Source organism: Symphodus melops (genome assembly GCF_947650265.1).
Source record: "Symphodus melops genome assembly, chromosome: 7".
Taxonomy (NCBI): domain Eukaryota; kingdom Metazoa; phylum Chordata; class Actinopteri; order Labriformes; family Labridae; genus Symphodus; species Symphodus melops.
In genome coordinates this window covers 16,329,239-16,355,358 of record NC_136697.1, presented here as the reverse complement: position 1 = coordinate 16,355,358, position 26,120 = coordinate 16,329,239, and the positions used below count along the sequence as shown (strand labels likewise).

The window sequence follows — 26,120 nt, the reverse complement described above, 5'->3', positions numbered from 1 at the left end:
ACACTCACTGAAATAACATGCACCAGCACATTAACACACAGGGAGAAATGCACGTATGTACGGCCATGTAAACACTTACACTGGCTTTTTCTCACACATATGCACACACGGCTCCCCGGGCCCTGACAACGAATGGAAAAGATTACAGTTCATATAAACAGCAGAATTCCTTACACTGAGACACTGTTGGAGGTTCTAACAACGTCTCTCTCACTCTCGCTCTTTCTGTCTCACTCATTCCTTTCTTTCCTTTTTATGTAAAGATGCTGAAGTGTAGCTTTTGGGTAAAGACATGTCCAAATTAGAGTCCAGTTCTTTGGCATACAAATGATGTTGACCCGTTTATGATTTCAGTCTCTGTGTGGTATAAAGACTGTCAGGTTTCGATAAGACAGCCAGAAATTGGAAAATCTTCCTGAAGTGTTTTGTCAGAATTGGTTAGTTTGACATGTGTTGTGCTTCTGATAATGGAAGAAAACAAGGACAGTGGTGAAGGGGGGAAAGGGAAAATGTGAAAGGCGCAGTAGGGGGGCTGAAATGGGTGTAAATGAGTGTTGTGAAATAACAGCCAACATGCAAGACATGAGCTTTTTCCTTCAGATTGATCAATGTCAAATGAAGTAGTACTATCTGTTATTAAAGGAGTCCATTCAGAGGTCAGGAACATGTTTACAGCTATTATCCTCATCATTGTTGACTTTTTTTTTCCTCATTCCAGCACTCATTTTTTTTTCTTTTACCCGGCTGGCGGTTAGCATCTCACTGTCTCCCTCTTTTTCTGCTTTCTGTTAGTGTTTAAGTGGAGTCCTCTCTAATTTTCTTGTGGAGCTCTTTCTTGTGGCCTGCCTCCGCCCCCTGGCCTCCTTGGAGCTCCGCTGAGATGCACGCACATACACACAAACAAAAACAAAACAAAATGCACACACACACATGCACAGAGTGTGGGGGAAGAGAGAGAGCAAGAGGAAAATCTTGTAGTTGCAGAAGTGGAGGCATCAAAGCATGTTTTAGTTGGACGAGGCAGGGAATCAGATTTGCCCCCCCCTCTGCCTTTGATACACAAATACTGGGCTTTCCCTGACTTCTTCCCTTGAGCTACTTCCTTTCCTTATGTGCCAACAATGTGTGTTTTGAGCCGTGCATGCGCATATCTTCCTATTTGAATTAAGTGTTGGGCCAATGTGGTCTTGCAACCAATTTTTGTCACATTCAAAAGAAAAATAAATGAATGTTGTACAAATGACACTGAAGAGATCAACATTTTTGCGAAACCTCTTGAAAAACATGAAGTCGAAATTGCAATTTAGGTGTTATGCACCAGGGTTCCGTGTTACTGAGGGTTTGTGCACATGTTCAGTGCACGTGCAGCTTACCAGAAAATGTGGTATCTCCCTGTACATCAACTTTAACCTTACTTGTTTCAAAAAGGACAACTGATTAATTAACTCTTCTCTCCACCCTTCAGGTATTTCTTTGCTGTGTTGGCCATTTTGACTGTTTTGGGGATGCTGAACGGCTTGGTTCTCCTGCCAGTCCTCCTCTCCATGATGGGTCCTCCAGCTGAGGTCAGTCCAGTAGACAATGCCAGTCGCCTGCCCACTCCTTCACCTGAGCCCCCTCTGCCACCACCCATGACCCACCATGGGTACTTCACAGGCCACCACAACCCGCGGTCATCTCGCCAACAGGCATTTTCAGAGTCGTCGGACTCTGAATATTACTCGGAGGTGACCACCACATCAGGGATTGGAGAGGAGGAATATAAGTACTGTGACCGGAACGCATACATCACATCGCACACCAGTGCGCCCTCTACAACATCTCACATACTGCTGGAAGCCAGCAAGAATCCCAGCTTCCCGAAGCTTACGGTACGCCACACATCCACACAGAAAAAAGAGAAAAAAAAAGAAGCCTGGATGTCAAAATCTTATTTAATAAATTATCTTCTTCTATTTCATTTGTTTTAGGTGGTGAAGCCATTCAGAGAGAATGTGACAGGCACTGGTGGAAGGATAGAACCGAAAAATGAACCCTCCCATATTGCACAGTCACCTCTGGGCTCCCAACTTACCTGCTGGGATGGAAACAAGCGGGAGTCACATCAGGGCCCCCAGAGGCTCCAGGGATCCCCTGGGCAACACTTACCCAGCAACAGAGCTCACTTCCCTGGGAGGACTTGTCAAAGCAGCCCCAGGCACAGCAACAGAGGGCCTCAGCCAAACAGGACTAAAGGGCCGAGCTATAGCAGTAGCAACTCTGTGCTGCCGACACAACAAGCTGGGGGGGCTGTTACCATGGTAACAGCCACAGCTTCCGTGACTGTCGCCGTGCATCCGACCTTGCCGGGGACGGCTTACCAAGGCTACATGCATGAAGGTTTTGAAACTGACAGTGAGTCAGACTGTTTTGAGGCTGCTAAGAGGACTTGTGGTGACAAAACAAACTTTTCTTCATGTAAGAGAGACTCTTTAGAGCTCCAGGACCTGGAAGTAATACAGAGCCAGACAGAGACTCAGATCAGCAAGACACAAGGTAAATTGGCACCTAGTTCAAGCAAGAACAACCTGAATTTGAATCTTTAAATATGCATATTAAAAGCTGACATTTTACCTAAGAAACGATTGTTGAAGTAAATTATACATTTCCATTTCTTTAGGCTTGATTGTTCAGTAATTATCAGTGTCTTACTTCTTCTCCCTCTTCTCTGTTTCTCTGCTGTAGGTGGGTTGAGGATCCAGGCACCCAAAGATTGCTAGAATCCCTGCCTTCTTGCTGCCTTCTCCCAGGCTGCTTTATAGAGCACCTTGACACCCAACTCACATTATGTCTTGAACTCTCATCTGTACATAAACTTTACACAAAAAAGGAGAGGATTTATTTCATGGACATGTTCAGAAAAAAAAAGAAAAAAGACATTTTATGAATTATATAAATCTATGAGTATATATTTTAATACTAAAAAAGAAGGAAGCTATTTAAAAGAGTACTGTATAACTTGGGTATACTCTTGTGTAAAAGTTCAGATGTAAAAGATTATTTGTTTTTGTGGGGTGGTTGATTTTTTCCTCACCTCATACTGTATAGAATAAGAAATGTCCTATATGTACAAAGTGTCCAGAAAAAGTGAGATGTTATTATTAAGATATTAGGCAATTGATTATACGTGTCAGTGTTGTATTTCTATTTGTAATATTTTGTTTTGGTTTGTTTTTTTGCTGCTACACTTCAAAATAATTTTAAATGATTTGCCTTAAAAATGCAGTACCCCCTCTTCCCGCTCTGGTTTTAGTCCATATAAGTTTGTACACAGTATTATACTGTGAGTTATTCTGCATCTGAACACTCTGTTTTATTTTTCAGTGCAGACGTCTATGTCAAAGTGTGCACTGTAAGAAAAATAGCAGAGGGTTACACTGCGGATAGTGTCTTCCTAACAGTTGAAACCGTTGTGCCTTCAAGATGTCCCCCCTCTTTATTCTCACAGCATTCAGAGCTCAGTATTAAATTCTCACTTTGGTGGGAGGAAATGTTTTACGTATTTGTCTAGAAGCAGTAACAGACTGATGTATTTTCATTATCACCATCGTCTGTCCACCTCAAATCTAAGTCCCATTGTCCTCTGCAGTTTTAAACTACTTGAAGGAGCTGTGAAAGATTATTGTTTTGTTCTGCCGTTTTTGTAAGCTCTACAGTGGGTGAAGTTCAAATTAGTCACTTTGTGTCTGACAGTTGAGTTTCTCACCTTCTTGTCGAACTTTGAAAGGGAATTTTAAAAAAAATCCAATGCAAAGGGAGTGATAATGTTATATTTTATTATTTGTTTTATTTTGTCCTGTTTTCTTTGCTGGCTGCTTTGGGGTGAAAACACGTTCTTGTCGTTGCCCTGTGCAAATATTACAGTACGTTTAAACTGCTTCAGTCTTCACGATGCTTCCACCTGCTCTGACTCACTAATTGTCATTCAACCTCATTTATGGCTTTTGTCATTTGTAGGCCTCTCATGTAATCTGCTTTAATACGTTTTGTTATTTTTGTTCAGTATTGGTCTCATCACTGCCAGGTTTAATGCAGGGAAACATTTCAAATCTATTTGTCAACGTCATTTTAAAGTGGCAGCTTTGGTTTCTTTTGTCAAAAATGAAAGAACAATTAAGTAGCTACTGTGCAGTTGTGAATTAATAAGCAAAAAAAAAACAAAGCACCATTTACAGTTTGATCATACAGCCAGTGGGTGTTGTCAGACAGTGGTGAGTTAAAAGGGAGGAGGGATGGGGGTTGGGGGGGTGTACCTGCATTGGTTTGTAGTTTATTACAGTAAAAATTGTTAATGTCATGCCATATAAATTATTTATATTAAAAATTTATTTTTGTAGATTGTACAGATGTTAGTATCTAGACTGAAGTTCTATTTTTAAAGAGTGAATATATATATTATATATAAATATATCTATTTGTTGCTGAGTTGTTTTGTTTTGTTTGCATTTTGGGGTTGGGGGGAGGGGGGTTTCAGCGAGAGGGAGGGGTTGAGAACACTTTAGAGCAGAGGCCTATTCTTCTGGTGGAGCAAAAGGGGGACAGTTTTGGGACCGTGAAGGAGAAGGTGTATAATATTACACCTTGTTTATACGTTTCCTCTTGGCCCTTCCGTCCTTCTTTATTGTCATTAAAAAAAGATGTTTTTGTCCATGTCTACAACACTGTGACTTCTGAAAACTATGCTCAAGAGAAAAAAAAACACCTCGTGTGACAGTTATGTTCCCTCACCTGCTATAGAAATTTGACTAACAAAATAAATGGAATGAAAAAAAGTGATTCTTTTGTATTCGACAGTCTTTTCCAGTGTGTGTTTATGTCTGATTCTAAGAGAGCTAAAGGGTCAGTGCTGTTATCACAGTGCTGTCGAGATACCTTGACAACACAGCAAGTGTTGTTTGCTGGTTAAATAAACTCAAACAGGCTAAGTCAGCTATCTGTTATCAATGTGCACTATTGTGTGACAAACAAAAGATCTAATTTCAGTGTGGTAGAACTTTAAAAGTAGAAGCTACAATGAGTCTGTTAACCAGGGAGATGCTCAACGTGTTGACTTAAATAGATATCTTTCAGGCTCTTTAAAAAGAAGAATTCAGGTAGCCCCAATGAAAGTAGAATAAAATAAGTTGTACTGAACCAAGCTGAAAATCACTTAACTTGAATTTTTTTGGGAATTGCTGCATACAAATATTGGTAGATACATAATCCAGTCAAAGGCCAGGAACAATTTATTTATCAATTAACACTGATGAATAATGGAAATTTCATATGGAATTCTGTTCCTGTGCAAGTTATGACAAACAAGTCAGGATTAAAAGGTTCAGCTAATATTCTAAAAAAGGAATCAAAACATCTTGTTTAATTATCACATTTTTATCAAGCTTCTTTTTTCCTTCCAATGAGCGCTCACTGCCCTTAGATGGTCCAAGCAGATTTTATTTACTCCTTCTATTTTCACTAGCCAAATATGTTCACTTCTTACATTAGGGTTTCATAAAAATGTTATATTTCCATGTATGTTTTGTTTATAGTAACAACAGTTTGCATCACATAAATATTCATTGCTTGATTCTTAAAAGACGCCAAAAGTGACACAAAGAAATGTGTCAAATTGAAATGTCACAAAAGTTACTAATCCCTTGTTCCACCAGAGTCCATCTGAGTTGATTTGAACATGTCCTGCTTTACGTCACTTTACAGAAAGCATATGATAGTATAGGATAATGGGGTGGAACCTGAGTGGACCAAAATGTCCAGGGGCTCATAACACCGCATGGAACGCTCCTGGCTAAACATATCTGAGACATACACATGAGACAACACATTTGTTGGTGCACATCTTTTTTTCCTCCATTGCAATTTGAAAGTGAATTAGAATGGTTTCCTTGGATGATCCTTGGAAATTATGAATGTTTTAATCCTTTCTTAAACCCTTCTGTCAACATGTTTTGTCTTCTGAAACTCTTGTCCTATAACTTGCTATCTTTAAATATGAAAGTATATTTCTATTTACTTCCATTGCAGATTCATTGTTACCAGAGACTGAACTCTTCATGAACTTTCCTGTAGCACCAACTTTACACACAATCTTCCTTCAATGATAGCCTGGTTAGTATTGAACTAGATGGAGCGGCCTTAAATTTTGTTGGCTTATTTAGCAAATTCCTCCACCTTCAACATCAGGATGTCATGTATTCAATAAACAATAGCTATTGCATAACTTGAAAAAAATGTAAAAAATACTGCACTATCCTTATGAGTTATTTACTCACCTTTTGCACTATATATTTGCATTAAAACTGAATTAATGCATTATATACAATGGTTTGGTTAAGTTCCTGCATTGCTTTCCTTGTATCGTGTCTGAGGTGTGTATTACTCAGCTTCCTGTGAGTCACCTTGGTTATAAAATAATCCTTTAAAATGTGTCTTACTTCCTGTTATTTGATAACAGTTCTTAACAGACCGATAGGTGCACACATTTGACAGCGATGTGTTTTCTCACTACACCATTTAAACATTTCCACTTTATGAACATTGAGAATCACTGAACTGGAGCGCTGCACCACCTGGAGAGTATCTGGGATCACTGGCTTCCTCGATCATTGTTGTGACTTGTCTGTCTAAACCGCCGCCATTGATGCAGACACGCACAAATGCACAAACACACACACACACACTCACACACACACACACACACACACACACACACAAGTGTTTAAACTGAAAAATATCACTGCTATGCATTTGTACTGTACACATTCCTAAAACTCACAACACACACAGGCACTTATACACTCCTATGCCTTCTCCAACAAAACATGCATACAAACACACACATCCACACACAACTACACACACACGCGCACACACACACACACACACACACAGGCCCACCTGTGTAGATGAAAGGTAGATGCTGTAAATTCCTTCGCTTCTCACACAACAGCTCCTCGTTTGTCAGCCCAAGCAGAGCAGTCGACGTCTGAATCTGATACCTCTGTCTTTTGAAGTTACTGTCATGCACGTCCACACCAACTCACCTCCTCCTACACACACACACACACACACACACCCAAACACACAGACATCACTGAAATTCTTCAAACCTGGCTAAAACAATCCATCTTTAATTCAATTAATCAAGAATAATCTCAAATAGGGCCTTACAACAGTGAGTAGTGTCGTATTCTGAAATATATTTGTCCTCCTGGAGCACTTGTTGTATTTAATGTTACCGCTCAGGGACACGAAAATGGAAAAATGGTGTCCAGCTATGTTATGGGTCAGAGCTGAGCTCATCCCAGCATGCACTTGGTGGAAATCAAGTGTATTTGTGTGTATATTCACAGCTATGAACAGCATTTTTTAAAGAAAAAAAACTAACTTGTAAGAGCAAAAAGGGGGGAAATTAAAGAAGTACTGTCTAAAAAAAGACATCTTAACGTAGGTGTGTCTCTCTAATAACTAAGGCAGTGTACCACATCTTAACAGTTATTAAATACTTATTCCATTTCATGTGGTTGTCACACTGAAACATTTTAATTTAAGGGTACGCTGAGGCAAGACATTAAAGTTCTTAAGCACTCATTCATTTTCTGCTAAATGTCCCAGATGAAATTAATGAAAAAAATCAAACACAAATGTAATGGCACAGGCTGGTTTCAATAGGTTTAACCCCCCCCCCCCTCTCTCTCTCTATGTCAAACTGGTATTTGAGTTTCCCACAGGCATAAATCATTGTTGTGGTGGTGTTGATAAGAACTAAGAGATAATTTTACAGTTTTCGTGAGTGACCTGATATTGTCTTTTTGCCTTGGTTTGAAAAAGGATTTTTTTGGTGTAAAGAGTAAATAGGTCATAGCGACATAGGCAGCATTTAATATACCACTGTTCCTAAAAATATAGATAATAGCGGCTTTTACACTTTTACATAAACTGTAGTTTTAACTTTGGTGTGTGTGAGTGTTTGAGAGCCCAGACAGGAGCTGATAGTCTAGATAACTCGATCTCCCAGTGCCAACTCCTGACCTGTGTGTGAAGGTGAGATCAATTGAGGAAAAGAAAACAATGAAGGAACAAAAGACTGAACTCGTGATCTGGTGATGCTGGTGTGTGTGTGTGTGTGTGTGTGTGTGTGTGTGTGTGTGTGTGTGCGTGCGTGTGTGTGTGTGTGTGTGTGTGTGTGTGTGTGTGTGTGTGTGTGTGTAGGTGTGTGTGTGTGTGTGTGCTCAGCCTGGGTGGCCCGAGGATGAGCGCCCATTGTTGCTGGAATTCAATAGGGCTGATTAGTAAAAAAAAAAATAATAAAGTGTGTGTGTGTGTAAAAACATGCACTGGCATGTGTGTCTGTGTGAAGCAGGGGGTGGTGGTGTATGTGTTTGTACTTTAGCACTAAGCGCAGCAGAGAAGAATGGGGGAATTAGCTGTAAAGCCAGTGAGAAAGCAGACTTCAGTGTGACATACCACGCAAATCTGGGTAGTGGGGATTGTTTCTCTCAACATCAACAGCAATGCTTTGTTTATAAAGTAATACTTTGGAAGACATGTTACAGGCATAGATATGAAGAAAATAGTTGTTTTAGTGAGATGAAATGGGTTGAGGAGGATCTTTAAGGATCTGATGATTAAACCCATAACAGTTGGGAAGTGTTCTGTGGTTTGAAACTGAATCCATTATTGGAATTTTAATTAACTTTTGAATCCATGGAGTGACCTCATTTCAAGGTTCATTAGCACATTCTTAGCCAATTATCTTTCCCCGAACTTACCCTTGTAAGTAAAAGAGGGTAGAAACAAAAAGGAAATGTTGAAAAAAAGATGGGAAGGTTATCTTTGTGAATACTAAATGAAGCATGCATTTAAATTCAACACTGGCTTTACTACAGCCCTTAACTTTGTCTATCAGTGTGTCACCTAGTCCTTGAGAAACTTTTAAATGTATGAATGTTAAACATGGCCGGTCACATCAAGCACAACGGTCCAAAGACTTTAGTTCATTTTGAGCAAGACATCATATAAAGCTGCTCTGAAGCATATTTAGTATCCCCTTTGTCGTTCTGTTTGTCTGAAGGTTATGTGCAGTATTTTTATTATAAGGCAAAACATGTTAAGTCATGTGCTCGTTGGATGCGAAAAGGTGGATTTTTTTTTGCCTCGGACTGAGCTATGCCAGTAAATTCTCTCCTCTTCCTGCCTTTTAGCTAAGCTTAGCTATGCTAACCTATAGATTACGTAGCTATTTTTTAAAACAGAGTAGTCTGTTTTAAAAGTAGTCACAAAAAAGGTATTTAAATGTTGAATAAGTATAAAGATGTTTTGAGTATAGGCCTCATCGTAATGCAGTGGTAAGTGTCGTTTTCTTACAACAAGAAGGTTCCTGGTTCCCGGTCCAAATCACTGCCAGACAGGCCTTTCACTGTGAAGTTTGCATGTTCTCTTTGTGCATAATGTGGTTTCCCTCTGGATACCTTAATTAGGTTCATTGGTGACTCTAAATTGTCTGTGGGTGTGGATGTTAGTGTGAGTGGTTATTTGTCTTTGAAATGTCAGCCCTGTGATTGACTAGCGACCAGTCCAGGGTGTACCGTGGGCCTGCAGCCGGGATCATTTCCAAACCCCAGCTACACCAAACAGCATGAACAGTATCGACAATTTATGGATGGATGGGTGGTTTAAACAGAAATGCAGTAGCTCACCTTCCCCCCAATTATAAAACATAATAACATTGTATTCAATATGAAATGTGTAAATAAATGCTAACAACAGCTTTAAGTATTATCTGACAGGCAGTGCATAGATGCAAAGCACGGGGTGTGTTGGACAGCCCCCCCCCTCTTTTTTTTCAGCATTTTAATCCAAAAAATTGATTCTCATGTAATAGTCTTATCAACATCAACACAGTTTTCATTAATATCATCATTACCATCAGTATCATTACGTGTTTAAAGGATATAAGGTCGGCAGATCGAATGGAGTGGACCTGGATGAGGGAGTGCTGTACTTACCCCACCGATAAAATAAAGCAGCAAGATCATCACTTCACTTTATATTAGCAAGCCATTTGCAGCTCTTTTGATGTGCTAAAGGTTCTAAACAATCTCCTGTCAGATGTTTTAATAACCAATGAGTGCACATGGTTACCCTTCAACTCGTCCAAAACGCTGCAGCTCGTGTTCTGACTAGAACTAGGAAAAGGGACCACATTACTCCTGTATTGGCTTCTCTCCATTGGCTCCCTATAAAATCTAGAATAGAATAAAATCCTTCTTCTCACCTACAAAGCTCTAAACGGTCAGGCACCATCCTATCTTAAAGAGTTAATTGTACCGTACTATCCATCAAGAACATTACGTTCCCAGAATGCAGGCCTGCTCGAGGTGCCTATAGTCTCTAAAAGTACTATGGGAGGTAGAGCCTTTAGTTATCAGGCACCGCTCCTTTGGAATCGTCTACCAGTCGGGCTCCGGGAGGCAGACACACTAGGTACTTTTAAGAATCCACTTAAAAGTTTTCTTTTTGATAAATCTTATAGTTAGGGCTGGCTTAGGATCAGCTCATAGTTATGCTGCTATAGGCCTAGACTACCGGGGGAACTGGCACCAGGATCTCTTATCTCTCTCTCCCAGCTTTCATATCTTATTACTGCTTGTCATCTTTATATTCTAACCTCTCCTTTTTCTGGGAGCTCCTGAGCTCTCTTAGGTTCCTTGGGACTGTTGGTGAGGATGGCCTGCCCAAACAACCCCCCCCCCCCACGAGGATGGAGTTTTTTCTTGCCACGCTATGACCGATTAAGCTGGGCTCTTGTAATATAGCCATAAGTAAGGTCCTTTACCTGCTTTTTGTAAACATAACGATGAGCATGGTCTTGTTACCTGCTCTTTTGTTAATGTTAACAGACAAACAGTAAGGTCCTTTACCTGCTTTTGTAAAGTGTCTCGAGATAACGCCTGTTATGAACTATACAAATAGATTGATTGATTGATTGATTGATTGATTGATTGATTGACATGTTCACTTCTCTCATTCAGTCAGAGAATAATTTGCTCTATCACCATTCTGTGCCTATGAAGTCTCTACTGGGAGTTTGAGTTTCTCTGTTACTGCCTGTATTTATGTGTCCCTGTGCTGTGATTGCATCAAATCTTTGCTGCAACTAAACTCTTCTCATCAACTCTCAGAGAAACAGAGGAAAAACGATATCAATGTTTACTCAGAGCGCACTTGAACATAACAAATGTGTTTGTAATCTATGCCCCCCCCCCCCCCCCCCCCTCCATGAATGTAAGAGTGTGTGTGTGGGAGTTTGTGTTTGTGTGTTGATATACCTTGGCCGTGACCGGGACTATTGAGGGGTGGCAGGAGGAGGAGGAGGTGGAATATGAAGTTCCAGGCAATCATGCAGACAGGCGGGAGGGCCCGTGTAGCGTAAACATGTTTTAAATAAACAGGAACCAGCGTAATGCCCTTTTAATTGATTCATTCTGTGCTTTGCTGTTTACAGAAGGGCCTAAATATGAGCCTCGTAAGGCAGAGGCCTTGTGTTTATAAGTGGTTTGTTTGGTTCAAACAATAACATTTCGAACACCAGACGAAGCTGTGGATCAGTCCTGATGTGTGGAGCTGTAGCACTCTGCTATGTTGCTTTTTTATTTTTATTTTCTTCCTCTTTTCCTCCTCATCACTATGTGTGTGTTTTTATCTATGAATTTCATTTTGGGGGGAATAAAGAAGCTAAAGTGGTTCTCCACAGTACCCCACTGTCTCCTCCTTACAATTTGCAGACCTGCCAGGGTCTATTGGTGTGTGTGTGTGTGTGTGTGTGTGTGTGTGTGTGTGTGTGTGTGTGTGTGTGTGTGTGTGAGGTTTAAGTTGTAGCCACAGTGTAATGATATGGTGGCATGGCATTGAGGGGTACTCCAAAGGGAAGGCGGGGGTTGGTAATTAAACATATGCAGACACAGACACATACAGAGGGTCTCACACACACACACACACACACACACACACACACACACACATACACACACACACGCATAGACACACACAGAGGCAAAGAAAGAGAGCAAAGCTAAACACATCCAAGTGGGGTAGTAAAAGCTAATGAAGGCTCAGCGCTAGCCTGGCACAGACAGCTATTTCATGTGGTGGGGAGGAGGAGGAGGGAGAAGGCCAGGGAGCAATAAGGCAAAGCGTTACTAGGAAAACCAAAGGATAAACTCTAATTGACACCATGCTTAAGAGTGGTTTTTCAATCTCTTTTGTTGCATGGTCTGCAACGCAAAATTATTGTGTATGCAAAGGAAAGGCAAACAATGGAATTAACACATTTACAGAGCACTAACTTCATTGCTACAGTTCAGGTACTTTATTAAAGAGCTATGAAGTGGAGACTGTTCAAAAGGTGTCAGTGTTAAGGTTTTTATTCATTGTAAATTAGTAAAAACAAATACACATAATAAATGAATAAGTACAGTTGTGTTAACTTTGCATCTTAAAGATGTGCACATGCTGTGGGTAATTTAAGTTTCATCATTTTTTTCAGCAGTTTTGGCTTTCTTGCTCATGCTTACTTATAATCTTTTGTTTGTTTGGGACCAATGGCTGCTTTCCTTTACAAAACAGCACATTACTTATCATGAGCCAGAGCAACTGGGCCTAAAAATATGAAACTAAGACTGCTAGTTTGGTAATACTCATCAGTGCAGGCAAAGAAAAAAGTTTTGGTAAAGGCTGTATACCTCTGGATTTATTTGTAGTTTTTCTTTGAGAGCTGTGGGGTCCACATGGTGTACCCTACACTGTGCAAGCAAACATATGACTTCTCTGTTCAGTCCCATAAAAAGGAAAAAAAAGAAACGCTGGTGGTTTCGAAGGATTAATTTCAAAAGCACACTAACACATTTCTGCTCTATCCATGGTTTGTGGTTTCCATTGGTGTTCCCTTAAAGAGGCTGTATGCAGGCCTGCAGTATCTCAATCTTTATGGTTCAAATGAAAGAACTTATAGACTTTAAGAATAGAAATGGGCTCATTTCTGTCTTGTTTTATACCAAGACGTAATCTATGCTTTTTAAAATTGTGTGAAATTGTGAGTGGCAGAATGCCCCAATTGTTTTGTTACTCTTCATATAGTGAAAGAGGGAACCCAAGAGCTGCACTTTGGGATCTAACACGTGTCAGATGATATAAGGCAATAACGCTTTTACCTGCCAAATTATATTATTTTAATGTTGATATCATTGTCCTCACGATATTTTATTGCATAGAAAATATTCTTGTTATTTTTGTTGATTCAGAGAATGTTTTTTTTTATTAAAGTTTAAAAAAAAGCTTTTGTTATTGACAATTATTTACTTTCAACCTCTTAACAGCTCGAAACCAACAGGTGACAGAGTACCAACAACAACAACAACAACAACCGATAAGAGGAGTTGATTATGTTCATACATCAAAGATCATCTTGACAAGTCATTCATTCTGGCTGTCAGCTTTAATGCAATCAAGGAGGCCTTTGATGCTGCCTATTTGGAATGAAAATGGAGGCCAGAGAGGACCTTTGGTGTCGTGCCAGCTTTTGAAACTAGCAAAAGTTATATCAGCCATGTGTTGTCCAATTAGAGTTAGTTAAACGAAGTGAGTATTGGGTCTTAAGTTCTGACAAGCGTGCAGTCCTTTAACCTGCTGCCCTGAGTGTGGTCACCTCTGAAGGCAGTTGAGGGTTTGAAAGAGTGGTTATTGAAATGAAACCACAACTAACATTCATATGTTTGACTCAATCAAGACAGTAATTAAAGGCTGTGATTTCACAACTAACTTATATTTGAGAAAATGACATTTAGTTCCCTGAAAATCCCTTTAAAATCCCTCTCATAGCCCTTATGATTCGGCATCCTCATATTTATACAAGCTCATGGTGCCTTTTACACCATGTGAGCATTTTGTTTCACAGGGCAATGGCCTGTTTGTGATACTCTGAAAGTGGTCAGGAGATAGAATCTGGAATTTGAACCCCTTTCCTTGGTAATCATCCACCTGTCAGAGTGCAGGAGCCAGACACCCGGGGATAAAAACCTTTCTTTCAGATAAGTATGTACACTACACTTGCTAGCTTGTAGCTAGTTCTGAAAAGTTTACACTGATGTAGAACATGACACACTAAGCTCCTGTCTTCATCTCTCTCTCTCTCTCTCTCTCTCTCTCTCTCTCTCTCTCTCTCTCTCTCTCTGTATGCATGTATGCCAGCCCAGGTCATACCCCTGGACATGCCCTTGATCATAAAATACATAACTCAATAGCAAACCTGATATCCACCAAATAATTACCTTAAACCAAATAATATCGGGATCCATCTGTTTCTAGTAATTATCATCAGTAAAGCAGGTTTGTTGTGCTGTAAAAGTGACCAATCTGTGCACATACTGTAGCTACTCCTGTAGTGTTGCTGCAGCTGTGTGTACCTCTCTGACCACTCTTTACTACGGAGACCAAACAAATAAACAAATTATAGTTGACGAAAAGATGTGCCAGCTGGGCAAGCTAAAGATGGTGTCTGTTCTGTGTGGCAGGGCTGAGAGTGGGATAAATGAATGATTACTGCTTGAAATTATGTGTTTGAAGAGTAAGATTAGTGTGGCAGATTTGTTCTTAAATAACTGGCAGGGAACCCAGATGGGTCATTGGCATGTTTCAGTGTATCCCCACACGCCAAGAATACTAATATGGTTTAATGAGTGAATGTTCCAGACTCATTCACTATTTGCTCAGTTTGGCTGCTTGGCTGGAGGTGGTTGGAATCCCTCTGCAGTAGCTGCGCTGGACGCAGACATGGGTCAGTTATGGAACAATAAATCAGATCAAACCATCAAATGTGTTGGTACTTTCAAAAACACAGCAAGAAAAACATATCTGCTATTAATTCAATGTTTTCCTTGCGCTAAACTGCTCTTTCGGTTTGTGGCTACATCGCCCTCTGCTGGCAAGTTTGTATAATGCATCGTTGACGTCCCATAACTTTACTGATGTATATTTTCATATTCTTAACCTTAAATTGTTTAAGTTAAAAATGAACTGAATAGAATTTTTTTTCAAGTGAATCAAAGCAGTGCATTAAAGAGTTACTCTGTGAGCTTAAATGACTAATGCTCATCTACAAGGTCTTATGAAAACCCCAAATATCTAAGCTCTCCAGAGACGTAATACATGGAAATGAAAAGCTTTGTTTTTCAAAGTTTATGTCATTACAACTATACAGAGAGAAAAATAAGCAGTAAAAAAACATTTCTCCATTCTTTCCTTTTCTCCTTTGTTCCTCTCGTGCTCCTCTCCAGGCCTGTCAACCTTCCTGGGTGGTTTGTAAATGTGCTAAACTCACGTACTGTATGCATGTGTGTTTATTTAGTCTGTATAGGGGAACAGAGCCATGGCCTCTGCCAATTTTCTTTACACTGAGAAAATATGCTGTTAGACAGATGGAAAAAGGCGAGCAGTTAAACAGACTTGAGGCCAACAGATACAAGAACCCACGATTCCACAAATCGACCACTACCAAAGCCTCCCAACCGAGACAAGCAAGGGCCTCAGAACTGCTTTTCCATGAAAGCCAACTGCACATACATGATGGTGCAGTTACAAGGACTACAATGCTTAGATCTAGAATACATTGATCTTTGTAATCATGAAGAGATGCGCACAAAATTAAACAAAGATAAAATTTAAAGCTGTTATAAAATGAAGACATATACAAATATGTCTGTCACTTTGAATGTTGTGCCCCATTGACTCCTGTGTGTGAAAGAGTGAAGATAAAACTGCCAGAATATTGGAGTTGGAACTAAAACACACATGAAACACTTCAGTGACTAGCTTGAAACCAATAAATGTATCATGGTCCAGTAGGGAATTAAAATAGCATGGGGTTCATAGTTTGTTGTGTTAAAAAAAAAACATTTAAGAATGAACAAATACCCTCAGCTCATTTCATGCACACTATATGCTCTACAGTAGTGTTTCACTGCTTTTACTAGATGCCATTGGATCATCATTCCAGAGGACAATAAAAAAGAGAACAGAATATGTCCAAACAGGGGTGAAGATAAAGCAACCTTGATAACCTTAAAGAACGTCAATGATTTACTCTTGAAGTTTGTAAAGATGCAGCAAGTCACTTGTTTTTAACCGTTATTGATCATTTTAAGTCTTTTGTAAATTATACTGAGCTGAAACTTGCACATGGACATATTCAAAATGTGAATATCCTTACAATTGGTTTCATTTGAGAGCTGTCACAAAACCCAGGAAAAGACATGCAAACAGGATCAGCTGAACCACACGCCAAAATGATTTATTAATTATTAAATTAAAGACAAACATGTTTTTAAAGGCTGCTGAGGATGTGTTCAGCGTTAGACTGAAGCAGTGAGAATGGATTGACTGAGTGACTGGAGGGGAGGAAACAGGGGGGAGGAGCGTTTTCTGGAGAGTACTGACAGGGAGAGGAGGGTGTGGGAGTTTGTGGGGATGTGAGGAAAAGAAGGAGGAGGGGAATACCACCCACTAAGCCAGTTGTGGAGAAGTTCTGGGGGTTGGGCTGCTCACAGGAAACAGTTGTGGCTCCATCCCAGGCCTCACACCGAGCAGCCCTGGGCCACCCAGTCACCGACAGACAGACCCACCAAATGGCCTGGCCGGGCCAAGCCGACAGGGATTTGTTTATTTTTCATCCTTTGGTGATGGGGGGGGAAATTGTTCAGCATAAGCTGTTTATTAGACCTTTGATTTGTCATGTGTCAGCGTTTGCTTGCAGAGAATGTGTATACATAAGTCCAACTTGTATATAGTTAAGAGGTTTAGAGGCTGAGAGGGTGTGGGCACAGAGGAGAGGGGAGGCGTGGGGGGCAAAAAAGAACAGAGGAAAAATGGAAAGCCTCCCACACTCTGAAGGCAAGGCTGAACTGCATTATGGGTCATTCTCCAGCTGTCCCTGATTGTTGATGTCACGGGGGAGTGAACTGTTGTGCCTGGTTTGTAGTGGGTGTGGGGAGAGACGAAGCATGTGGACAAACACAAGGAGTCCCTTGTCACATGATGAGAGGCAGGACATTAATGGATCAGCACAACTGTTACTGCGCAAGTAACAAGTCATGCAATTAAATCTCTGAATATCTAATGCTTGTAGGAGTGTTATGTAAATGAAATATTTTATCATGACATATGTCATCATTAAATTGATGTGTATCAGAGATACTATAATATTACATTAAACTATAATCCATTAAATTGATGTATAGGTATTAGAGATACTAGTATTACATTAAACTAGTATGCATTAAATTGACATGTACAGGCATACCAATACATTTTATTGTTACAGCTGTATGTGGTTCCCATGTCCCTTTCCCAGCTCTACTTAGGTATATCTACTTATTGCTCCACTTGCACCTGGCTTCTATGTTTAAAACTCTGGTGTTGAATTCAGAAAGCAGAAGCTTTTGGAGAGGGCAGCTGCATGTTGGCCCTTAGACAGAGGTTATCTGTGTGTTGTTTTGTGTGTTTCATTGTTCTATTTTGTAGTGTTGTTATAGTCTGGTTATACACTTTACATGTCTCAATAAATCTCTTGGTTTTGACTAAAGGTGTTTATGGGGTCAAATTGTGCATTAGCTCAGGGCTGTCTGCTGGTGTGGCGTGACATCATAGAGCAGGTTTTTCTCTAGATGTGAGAGCAATGTTAAATACAAAAAAAAATCTATCTCACTTAATAATAATGAAGAACATTTTCTCACTGGCCTTCTCTGCAGCCTGAAAAGATGAATGTTTATGTTTCTTTGATACATTTGACCTTTGATTTTTGTTGTTGATCAATAGTCTCTTCAACAGTTAGAGCTGGTTCAGAATGTGACAGGGAAGAGCAAACATGGTCATATCGCTTACTGTGTTATTTATGTATTACTTAATTGTCTTTATTGGTGTTACATTATGCCCCATTAGACAGAAGAAAGAGAAACACAGTATAGATAATCAACTATTAATTTAAGAAAGTATTTTAGTCTTATGTGGCACTTTTTCTACATGTTATGTTGTTTGCCCTCACTGTTCCGTCCTCTTTCTGTCTTTTTAAACTAACTGTACAGTGTGTTTGAATTTATAATTATGATTATTATGATTATTATTTTGTTCAGTTCCGAATAGTGTATCCAACTACATAATGATATCACGACCATTACCAGGAGGTGGCAGTAAAACGTAGATTTGGATTTTACTCAGACATACCAAAGAAGAAGAAGGACGGTTATGACGTCATTACGAGGACCAATCAGATAACTATTTAAGCGGAAATAACACCAGTTTAAATGTTGGGCGGTATTAAATTTGGCACGTCGCTGGGTAAGTAAAATTGTGTAGTTAGAGAGGATTGATAGACAAACAAATAATACACGTATATCACATTTGCAACTATTTACAATAAGGAAATGTTTTACAGCAACAACACGAAGGTTATAACTTAGCAACAGTTAGCTTCTTACCTGAGAACCTGAATTAAATTGTGACGTCTCCGTAAACTGACAGGATAAAGAGAGAGCCAAAATGGAGATCCATGCGTCCAAAATTCTTGTTGGACTCTCTGTTAAAATCAGTCGAAGTGATGGTGAGATCATTTGCTTTTACTGTTTTAGCGCTGCATGTCGTGTTGGCGTATATTTGGTTTGACTTGTGATTTGTGTGTTTGTGGGAACGAAGGTCGAGTGCATTCAGCTACAGTCAAGTCTTTCAACGCCGTGAAGTCTGCGGTCATGGTGGAGTGGCATGAGAGGAACATTTGCCGCGGAAAGGAGGTCAGTCAGTCCAGTAACGAGATGACATGAGCGATAACAAGAAGTCAACATACCTCTCAAAGGACTGCTATGTATACAATTTAACTTCTTTCCAAGTCACAGTGATTTTTCTCTTGTCTTGTGTAATTTAGGTGGAAGTGAGTGAATTATGTACTCTCAACCCTGAGCTCTTGGATCTTGTCAACGGGGTTATCAACAAACCTGCTGACTCCCCCCTTCCTGCTCCTGATAAAGTAAGTGTTCCCTACCTTTGTATAAAGAACCACAATCGAGTTGTTATTCCTAAGTACATTTACACACGTACTTAGGAATTTGTCTTGGTGTATTGATGCAAAAAAAACACAGTATGTTAACTGTGTTTTAAAATAACAAGTACTTAATGCAATACAACAAAATGGACTGCTCAAAGAAATAAAGGGAACGCTTCAACAACAATGTAATTCCAAGTCAATCACACTTCTGTGAAATCAGACTGTCCACTTAGGAAGCAACACTGATTGACTATCAAATTCACAATGCTGTTGTACAAATGGAATAGACAACGGGTATAAATTAGAGGCAATTGGCAATAGCTGAATGTGCAGACAACAAAAACGCACAAAAATGATCAATGGAAATCTAAAGTATTCATTCAGATACAGGATTTCTTATTTTAGTGTTCCCTTTATTTTTTTTGAGCAGTGTATAAGAAGCAAATGTGAAGAACAAAAAAAACACGAAATGTAACTGTAAAATTGAAAAATAACTGTTGCAGCATATTGTCAGTGTCAAAAATTTTAACCATTTCCCTAAGAAATGGAAAAAAAAGGCTTTTTGATAATTAACCTGACAGATAAGATTAAAGGTGCACTTTGGAGTTTTGGTAGAGACGTGTAAAAGTTAGAGGTGTGTACAGATTGTGTGGTCATGTTCAAAACTCTGTACCAGGGGTATCAAACTCCAGTCCTGGAGCGCCGGCTTCCTCAGACTGTTAGATGTCTCCCTGCTTGGACGCAGCAGAATCCAATGAGTGACTCGTTATCAGGCTTCTGCAACTCTACTGATGGCTTTCTTTTCTTTTTTAGCTCCAAAAAGAGTTCAGGGACCCATTTTGTTCTTTGAATAAAATTTACTTCAGAAAATATAGCACAAAATTGTTTCACTTCACCAACTTTCAAATTTCACTTCCAAAATAGTGCACCTTAGGATTCCCACTGGAGCTGCTCTATTAATTTGTCTTTACTAAATCATCACAGTGGCTAAAATGTTCAGTAAATAACAGGATTGTCTAAGGTGCTTGGTTTGAATTTATTGTAGACATAATCCTTAATGAAAATTGGATCGCCATAACAAATGATTCTCTCCATTTGTCTTTCCCCTTTTTAAGTATGAGGGTCGACTGCGCTCATCCAGGATTCCAGCCCCTGCCTCCTGTATGTAATTACATTGTACTACTGATTTTAGATGTTCTACGTAGTGTCTACTAACAACTTATTTTCCTCTGAAAGCCGCTGCTCCAGTAGTCCACAATGCTGAAGAGTCAGGTTGGCAAGCCATACATGTTCCTCTCTTTTAAAGGAAATGACTCGGCTTTCTAATCACCTCTTTGTTAATGGGATAAGTTTTTAAAAAAAATGCACAATCCATTCAGACCTAGCCAATGATTATACATGTATAATTATCAGCTACAGGTGATTATCGGTGGCACTATGGTGCATTTAAGACGGCTTTGGTTTGGGACTGCAATTAAATTGTAATCAAGTTTAGCTCTACTATTATACCGCCTCCTACACCATTTACTCGCATAATGCACTTTATATTTCATCCTTCTGTTCCTGTGTGAGTCTCTTCTGGCTCTTTTCTCTGACTCTCAGCCTCTGAAGGATTTTGCCTCATCTTAAATGGCTCCTTTAGTTCTGTGATCACTTTTGATTTAAAAATATACTCCCTTTAAGATGCACTAACGCTGCAGATCTAAAACTTGTTATTTTCTTTTGTCAGTTTCAGTCAGTCGGTCTCAGGTCAGACAGACGTGCGTATTCCAGCCCCCGGCTCCTGTCTGTGCATCTGCCGCGACCATTGAGTCTTCTAATCAAAGCCTGGAGACAATCAAGCGTGATGTCACTCCTTCATCAGTCCTCACGAACTCTGGTTGGAAATAACCTCCATACATTCAGAAAAATCTGAAACCGTAATTTTTTATTTTTTATTTTAACCCAAGTGCTTCATTCTTTCTCATCTAGAAAAGTCTTTGCGACAGCGTAGAAAGAATGAGGTCCAGCAGGCACAGTTGCTGGCCCGTGAGGCAAAAAAGGAAAATGATGAACCTGAGAGAATGCCTCCCCCTCCTGCAGCTAAAGGTCAGTAACGTATTTACAGTAATACACTTTAGACGTATCCTTAATACAAAGGGAGAAAGCTTTATACATTTATGTCTAGTGCCATGTCCCTCCTCTTCTGCAAGGGATTGATTTTTGTACGGTTGGACATATCAACTCATTGTTCTACATTCAGGAGGATTTTTCATAGGAGGCATGTAGCTTACTGCTCGATCACATTTGTGCAGTAATGAGGGTAAAATGTGAGGTCATTAGGATTTTATCTGTTGACTTTCGCCCCTAGGTGCTTTGAGCAAAAGAAAATCTGTGGCTCCCCAAGAGCTAAACAAAGGCAACAAAAGGCTGTCATGTGTTGTAAAGCCTCCCGAAATGCAGAAGAAGGGAAAGGTGAGTTTTGTTTTTTTAAACGGTCTATCGTCTGTCCTTGTGGAAGAGAGCAGTGTGGCTTGACTAAAATTGAAAAACGGGGGGAGTTCCTTATCTATTTTCATTTATTTTATTTTTTTTCCCTCCCCTTTCAGTTTGGAGAGAATTCTCGACCAAACCAGAAATTCTTTGAGATGATCCAAGATTTCAGAGAGACCTTAGAAATGACTCCCATATCAGAGTCTGAATGCGTAAGTTTGGACTAATCAAAACGTGTGCCTGGTACAAATTGTTATGCTGGCGAACCATCATTGTCCATACTTACAGCACTTGTGTATTCATAGATGGAACCCCAAAGGATATGCGTGTGTGTTCGCAAGAGGCCGCTTAACAAACAAGGTATACAAACTGTGAAGCTTAAGGTGCTGTTTACAGCATCATCGGAACAATAAAGGAAAAATTATGTTTTTTTTTTCTTATTTTCCAGAGATAAATAAAAAGGAGATAGATGTGGTGTCTGTGCCTGGAAAAGGTAGTCTGCTTGTCCATGAGCCGAAACAGAAAGTAGATCTTACAAAGTACTTGGAAAACCAAATCTTCCACTTTGACTACTCCTTTGACGTCAGTGCCACCAACGACCTGGTCTACAAGTAATGATCTATTTCTTTTTTTTTTTTTGATTTTACAACAAAATAGATCCAACATGCAATCTTCACAATTAGATGTAGCATTTTTGATTTTTTTTTTTGTAGTTTATGATTTTTAAATGCTTGTAGTATGTCCATAGTTTCTAGTTCTCTTTCTCCATTAGCTGTAATTGCTGTCTATACAAGTGTCATAGTATAATTTAATGAATTGTAACTGACCTCTAGAAATGGACATTTGAGTAAAAGTTTTTTTTTTTTTTATTGAAAGCCAACTAATGGCTTTTTCTACCTTTTGTAAAAGGCTTTGTTTCTTATGGATGTTTTGAATCTTTTAAGGTTCACGGCCAAGCCTTTGGTGCAGTCCATTTTTGAAGGTGGCATGGCAACATGTTTCGCCTATGGCCAGACAGGAAGTGGGAAGACTCATGTAAGTCCCTTCTTGCTTTCTTTCTTGTGGTGAATTCTCTTGAAGAGTATTTCTATTTGAAGAAATGCAGTCAAATGTGTTCAATGTCTTTTTTTTTTTTCTTTTTAATTTTAAGAAGGAAAAAAAAACTTCCATTTTTCTTTTCAGACGATGGGAGGTGATTTCTCAGGAAGGCAGCAGAACAGTGCCAAGGGAATCTACGCCTTAGCAGGTAGGACCGCCATGGTGGCTCTACTGTATACAGTCAAAAAAGGAGTAGATTTACAGTACAGTTTTATGAAGCTTTCACATTGATACAAGTATCTGATATTTCCACTTTGTTTTTGAGATGAATCATTTTGGTCAAACTAATTTTGGAAATGACACTGCTTTCTTTAAACTACAGAACATTCAGGTGTTTTATTTTCCTTCTTAAATCATAACCATGACTCATTTTAACGTTTTCCAGCCCAGGATGTTTTCGCAAATCTCAACCACCGGAGATATTCTAACCTGGATCTCTGTGCCTACGTCAGCTTCTTTGAAATTTACAATGGAAAAGTAAGAAACCCCTCACCTTTATGAGCATATTGGGAACATTTGCTTCGGTCTGAGTTTATTAAAGTCATGTGGACTTTTTGATGTAGGTGTATGACCTGCTAAACAAAAAGGCAAAGCTCCGTGTTTTGGAGGATGAACGACAGCAGGTCCAGGTGGTGGGCCTGGAGGAGGTCTATGTGTCGTCAGCAGAAGAGGTGATCAAGATGATTCAGATGGGCAGCTCATGCAGGTACATGTGTGTAAAGTACATTTGTGGGTGATTCTACTGCTTCACTACTCCTTCAAATCTACTACTTCTTTACAAAATGTTCACTTAAACAGCACAAAATATGCGTTACACACTAGTGATTTCAATAAAGAAACTCCCCCCTCAATATTAAATACTTTGATAAAAACATTCCTGCCCTTCCTTTGTCCTCTGCAGAACATCAGGCCAGACCTCAGCCAACGCAAACTCATCCCGCTCTCACGCTATCCTCCAGATTGCCCTACGACGCAATGACCGTGCCTCCACACTGCACGGAAAATTCTCCTTGATCGATTTGGCGGGCAATGAGCGCGGAACAGATGTCAGCAGCAATGACCGAAGCACTTTGGTCGAGACTGCAGAGATAAACCGCAGCTTACTGGCTCTCAAGGTAGACCACGGCTGCTGTGGACACATGCAGACATCAGTGAAATAGCAAGCTTTTTGCTGAAGGGGGAAAAAAAAAGTCTGTCACTCCCACTCACTGGAATTATGCTGTTCTGCTTTCTTGTAAATTTTAAAGTTTAACTCATCTGACTATTCTGGGAACAGGATTTAAATGAGCATACACCCCACTTTGAATGCTTTTTTTTTCTTTCTTTTTTTTTTTTTCTTTGTCCACTCTGATGTTCTGCAGGAGTGTATCCGTTCCCTGGGAATGAACAGTGATCACATCCCTTTCAGGATGAGCACTTTGACCAAGGTCCTCAGGGATTCCTTCATTGGAGAGAAGTCCAGGACCTGCATGGTGAGTTAAATCACTAAACTGACTCCAAGTTTCTCAAACACAATCAAGATTATCTGTAGACATTGAAGATAGTCGAACAAAGACTGGTTTGAAAGATTGGGGGGGGGGGGGGGGGGGGATTGGATCAAGGCTGAACATGTTTTTATCGTAGGTTGCAATACAATCTTGATATGCATGTATGTTTCTTCTCCACAGATTGCTATGGTGTCTCCAGGCATGGCTTCATGTGAATACACAATGAACACATTACGTTATGCTGACAGGTACATATTAAGCTCAGGATGTGTGCTGTTTTTGTTTTTTTGGTGGACACTTTTATTGTGCCAATTTTATTTTAAGATAAAAATGTAAAAACAATTTATTTTTTTGGTCCTCAGAGTAAAAGAGCTGAACGGTAATTCCAAAGCCAGTGGACCAACAAAGGTTCAAGAGCCTATGGACAGCTCCTCAGAGGAGGTAAGACTGAACGGATGCTATTGTTTGTTTTTTTGTGCACGCCTCGCTAACAAATTTGATTTGACTTTTGATTCTTCAAGGAGTCTGCTGTGGATGCCAGTGTGTATGATGCCATATCTCAGGTGGCAGAGCTGGAGGAGAAAGTTTATGCAGAGCTCCAGGTAAGTTTATTCAGTTTGAACTTCTAAGTAAAAGTTACTATTTTAAGGCCTCACTTTTTGTCATCCTTAGAGGTCAAATGAGCTGGTCAAAGCAATGGAGCAAACCTCATACAACATTGAGGCAGGAGTTCCTGGCCTGGTGGAGCATTCTCAGAAGCTTTTGGGTTTGTACAAACCAAAATTTCATTTTAGTTTTCTGTCCTTTAGTTTGACATTAAATTCGCTAATAAATATTCTATGGATCCAGAAGAACAGAAGGTTCTTTCACTATTCTTTCTACTGCTCTGTCCTGAACGTACAAATGAAAACATCTGTTGACTGAAAAGGCTTACTATCTCAGCTCTTGTTTAGAGCCAGGACAAAACGGAGCTTAATAAAGCATTACAATCTGGTAGATGTTGGGGCTCTCACTCATATATTTTTTGTTTTGTCTGTTGCTCACACAGACACAGTGTTGGCTCTGCAGTCTGCAGTGGATAAGGAGAGGATGGCGAGGCTGAACCATTGAGAGAGCCCATTTGTTGACTACTGTTTTAAAGCGCCCCCCCCCCCCCCTTTGATTTTATTGTATTAATTAGTATTCAAATGAAGATGTATTCCTACACTAATTTGTAAAACTTTAGAACCTTTACCGAGTACACTAAAGGAACTACTTTTGTACATTGTAATGGAAGCACTTCTCCTGTTTATATTTACATGTTTAACCATATAATCCATTAGAAGAAATGAGGTGTTTTGAATTTAACCTGTGCCTAACTTGATGACATAAAATAAAGGTAAATCTTTTCAAAGTAAAGGTTAATTCTGTTTCATTAGGTCCTATTAGCCTCTGCTCAAGGTTATAAAAAAATGAGATTTATTTTTATCTGTGTTAATGAAACCTTTTGTTTTAGCGTCACAGATCACTGTTCTTGAAAATAGTACATATTGATTCTTTCAAAATTGAGCTTCGTTGTTCCACTTCTAAAAAGAATATTTTGGCGAGGGGGGGAAGAAAAAGAGCAATTGTTGCATAAAAATGGGAGATTTAAATGAAAGTTTAGCACGACCGATAGATCACATTTTTATTTGCATTTTTTTTTTATTCCCCTTTTATATATATTTATGAAATCTAAGTGTACTTTCCTTGCCGTTTGATCAGGAAAGATGGGTAGATCAAAGGTCAGTAAAAAGGGCCTTGTTACGGCTCAAAAACAAAGTGAAAACAGGTAAACGGCACAGTACAAAAGTGAATTGTTTGTTGTGGGATGAATGTATTAATTTAAGATCTCAAATTAATCACACTTGACTAGAATCTTTTTATTAAAGTCTTTGACTAGAAGTAGTAAAAAAAAGTGT

At 39.5% G+C, this 26,120-nt stretch overlaps 2 protein-coding genes across 2 annotated transcripts in view; both read left to right on the top strand.

Annotated features, from left to right (window-relative positions):
• The window catches only part of ptch2 (patched 2), a 29,135-nt gene extending 24,320 nt beyond the window's left edge, over positions 1-4,815 (top strand). Inside the window, exons 21-23 of the mRNA XM_079347403.1 lie at positions 1,466-1,871; positions 1,971-2,535; positions 2,725-4,815. Of these exons, the coding sequence (XP_079203529.1) occupies positions 1,466-1,871; positions 1,971-2,535; positions 2,725-2,759 (1,006 nt within the window). The 3' untranslated portion in view covers positions 2,760-4,815. The remainder of the gene's footprint in view (positions 1-1,465; positions 1,872-1,970; positions 2,536-2,724) is intronic.
• Positions 4,816-18,339: 13,524 nt separating this feature from the next.
• Positions 18,340-25,578, top strand: kif2c (kinesin family member 2C). The gene is made up of 23 exons (XM_079348818.1): positions 18,340-18,423; positions 18,607-18,685; positions 18,778-18,872; positions 19,004-19,105; positions 20,239-20,284; positions 20,360-20,395; positions 20,853-21,002; positions 21,095-21,211; positions 21,474-21,577; positions 21,712-21,807; positions 21,901-21,955; positions 22,044-22,206; positions 22,540-22,630; positions 22,778-22,841; positions 23,079-23,170; positions 23,257-23,399; positions 23,595-23,808; positions 24,055-24,165; positions 24,361-24,428; positions 24,543-24,621; positions 24,702-24,782; positions 24,853-24,946; positions 25,229-25,578. The coding sequence occupies exons 2-23, from the start codon at positions 18,625-18,627 to the stop codon at positions 25,288-25,290; spliced, it is 2,124 nt and encodes a 707-aa protein (XP_079204944.1). The 5' UTR covers positions 18,340-18,423; positions 18,607-18,624; the 3' UTR covers positions 25,291-25,578.
• Positions 25,579-26,120: the final 542 nt, after the last annotated feature.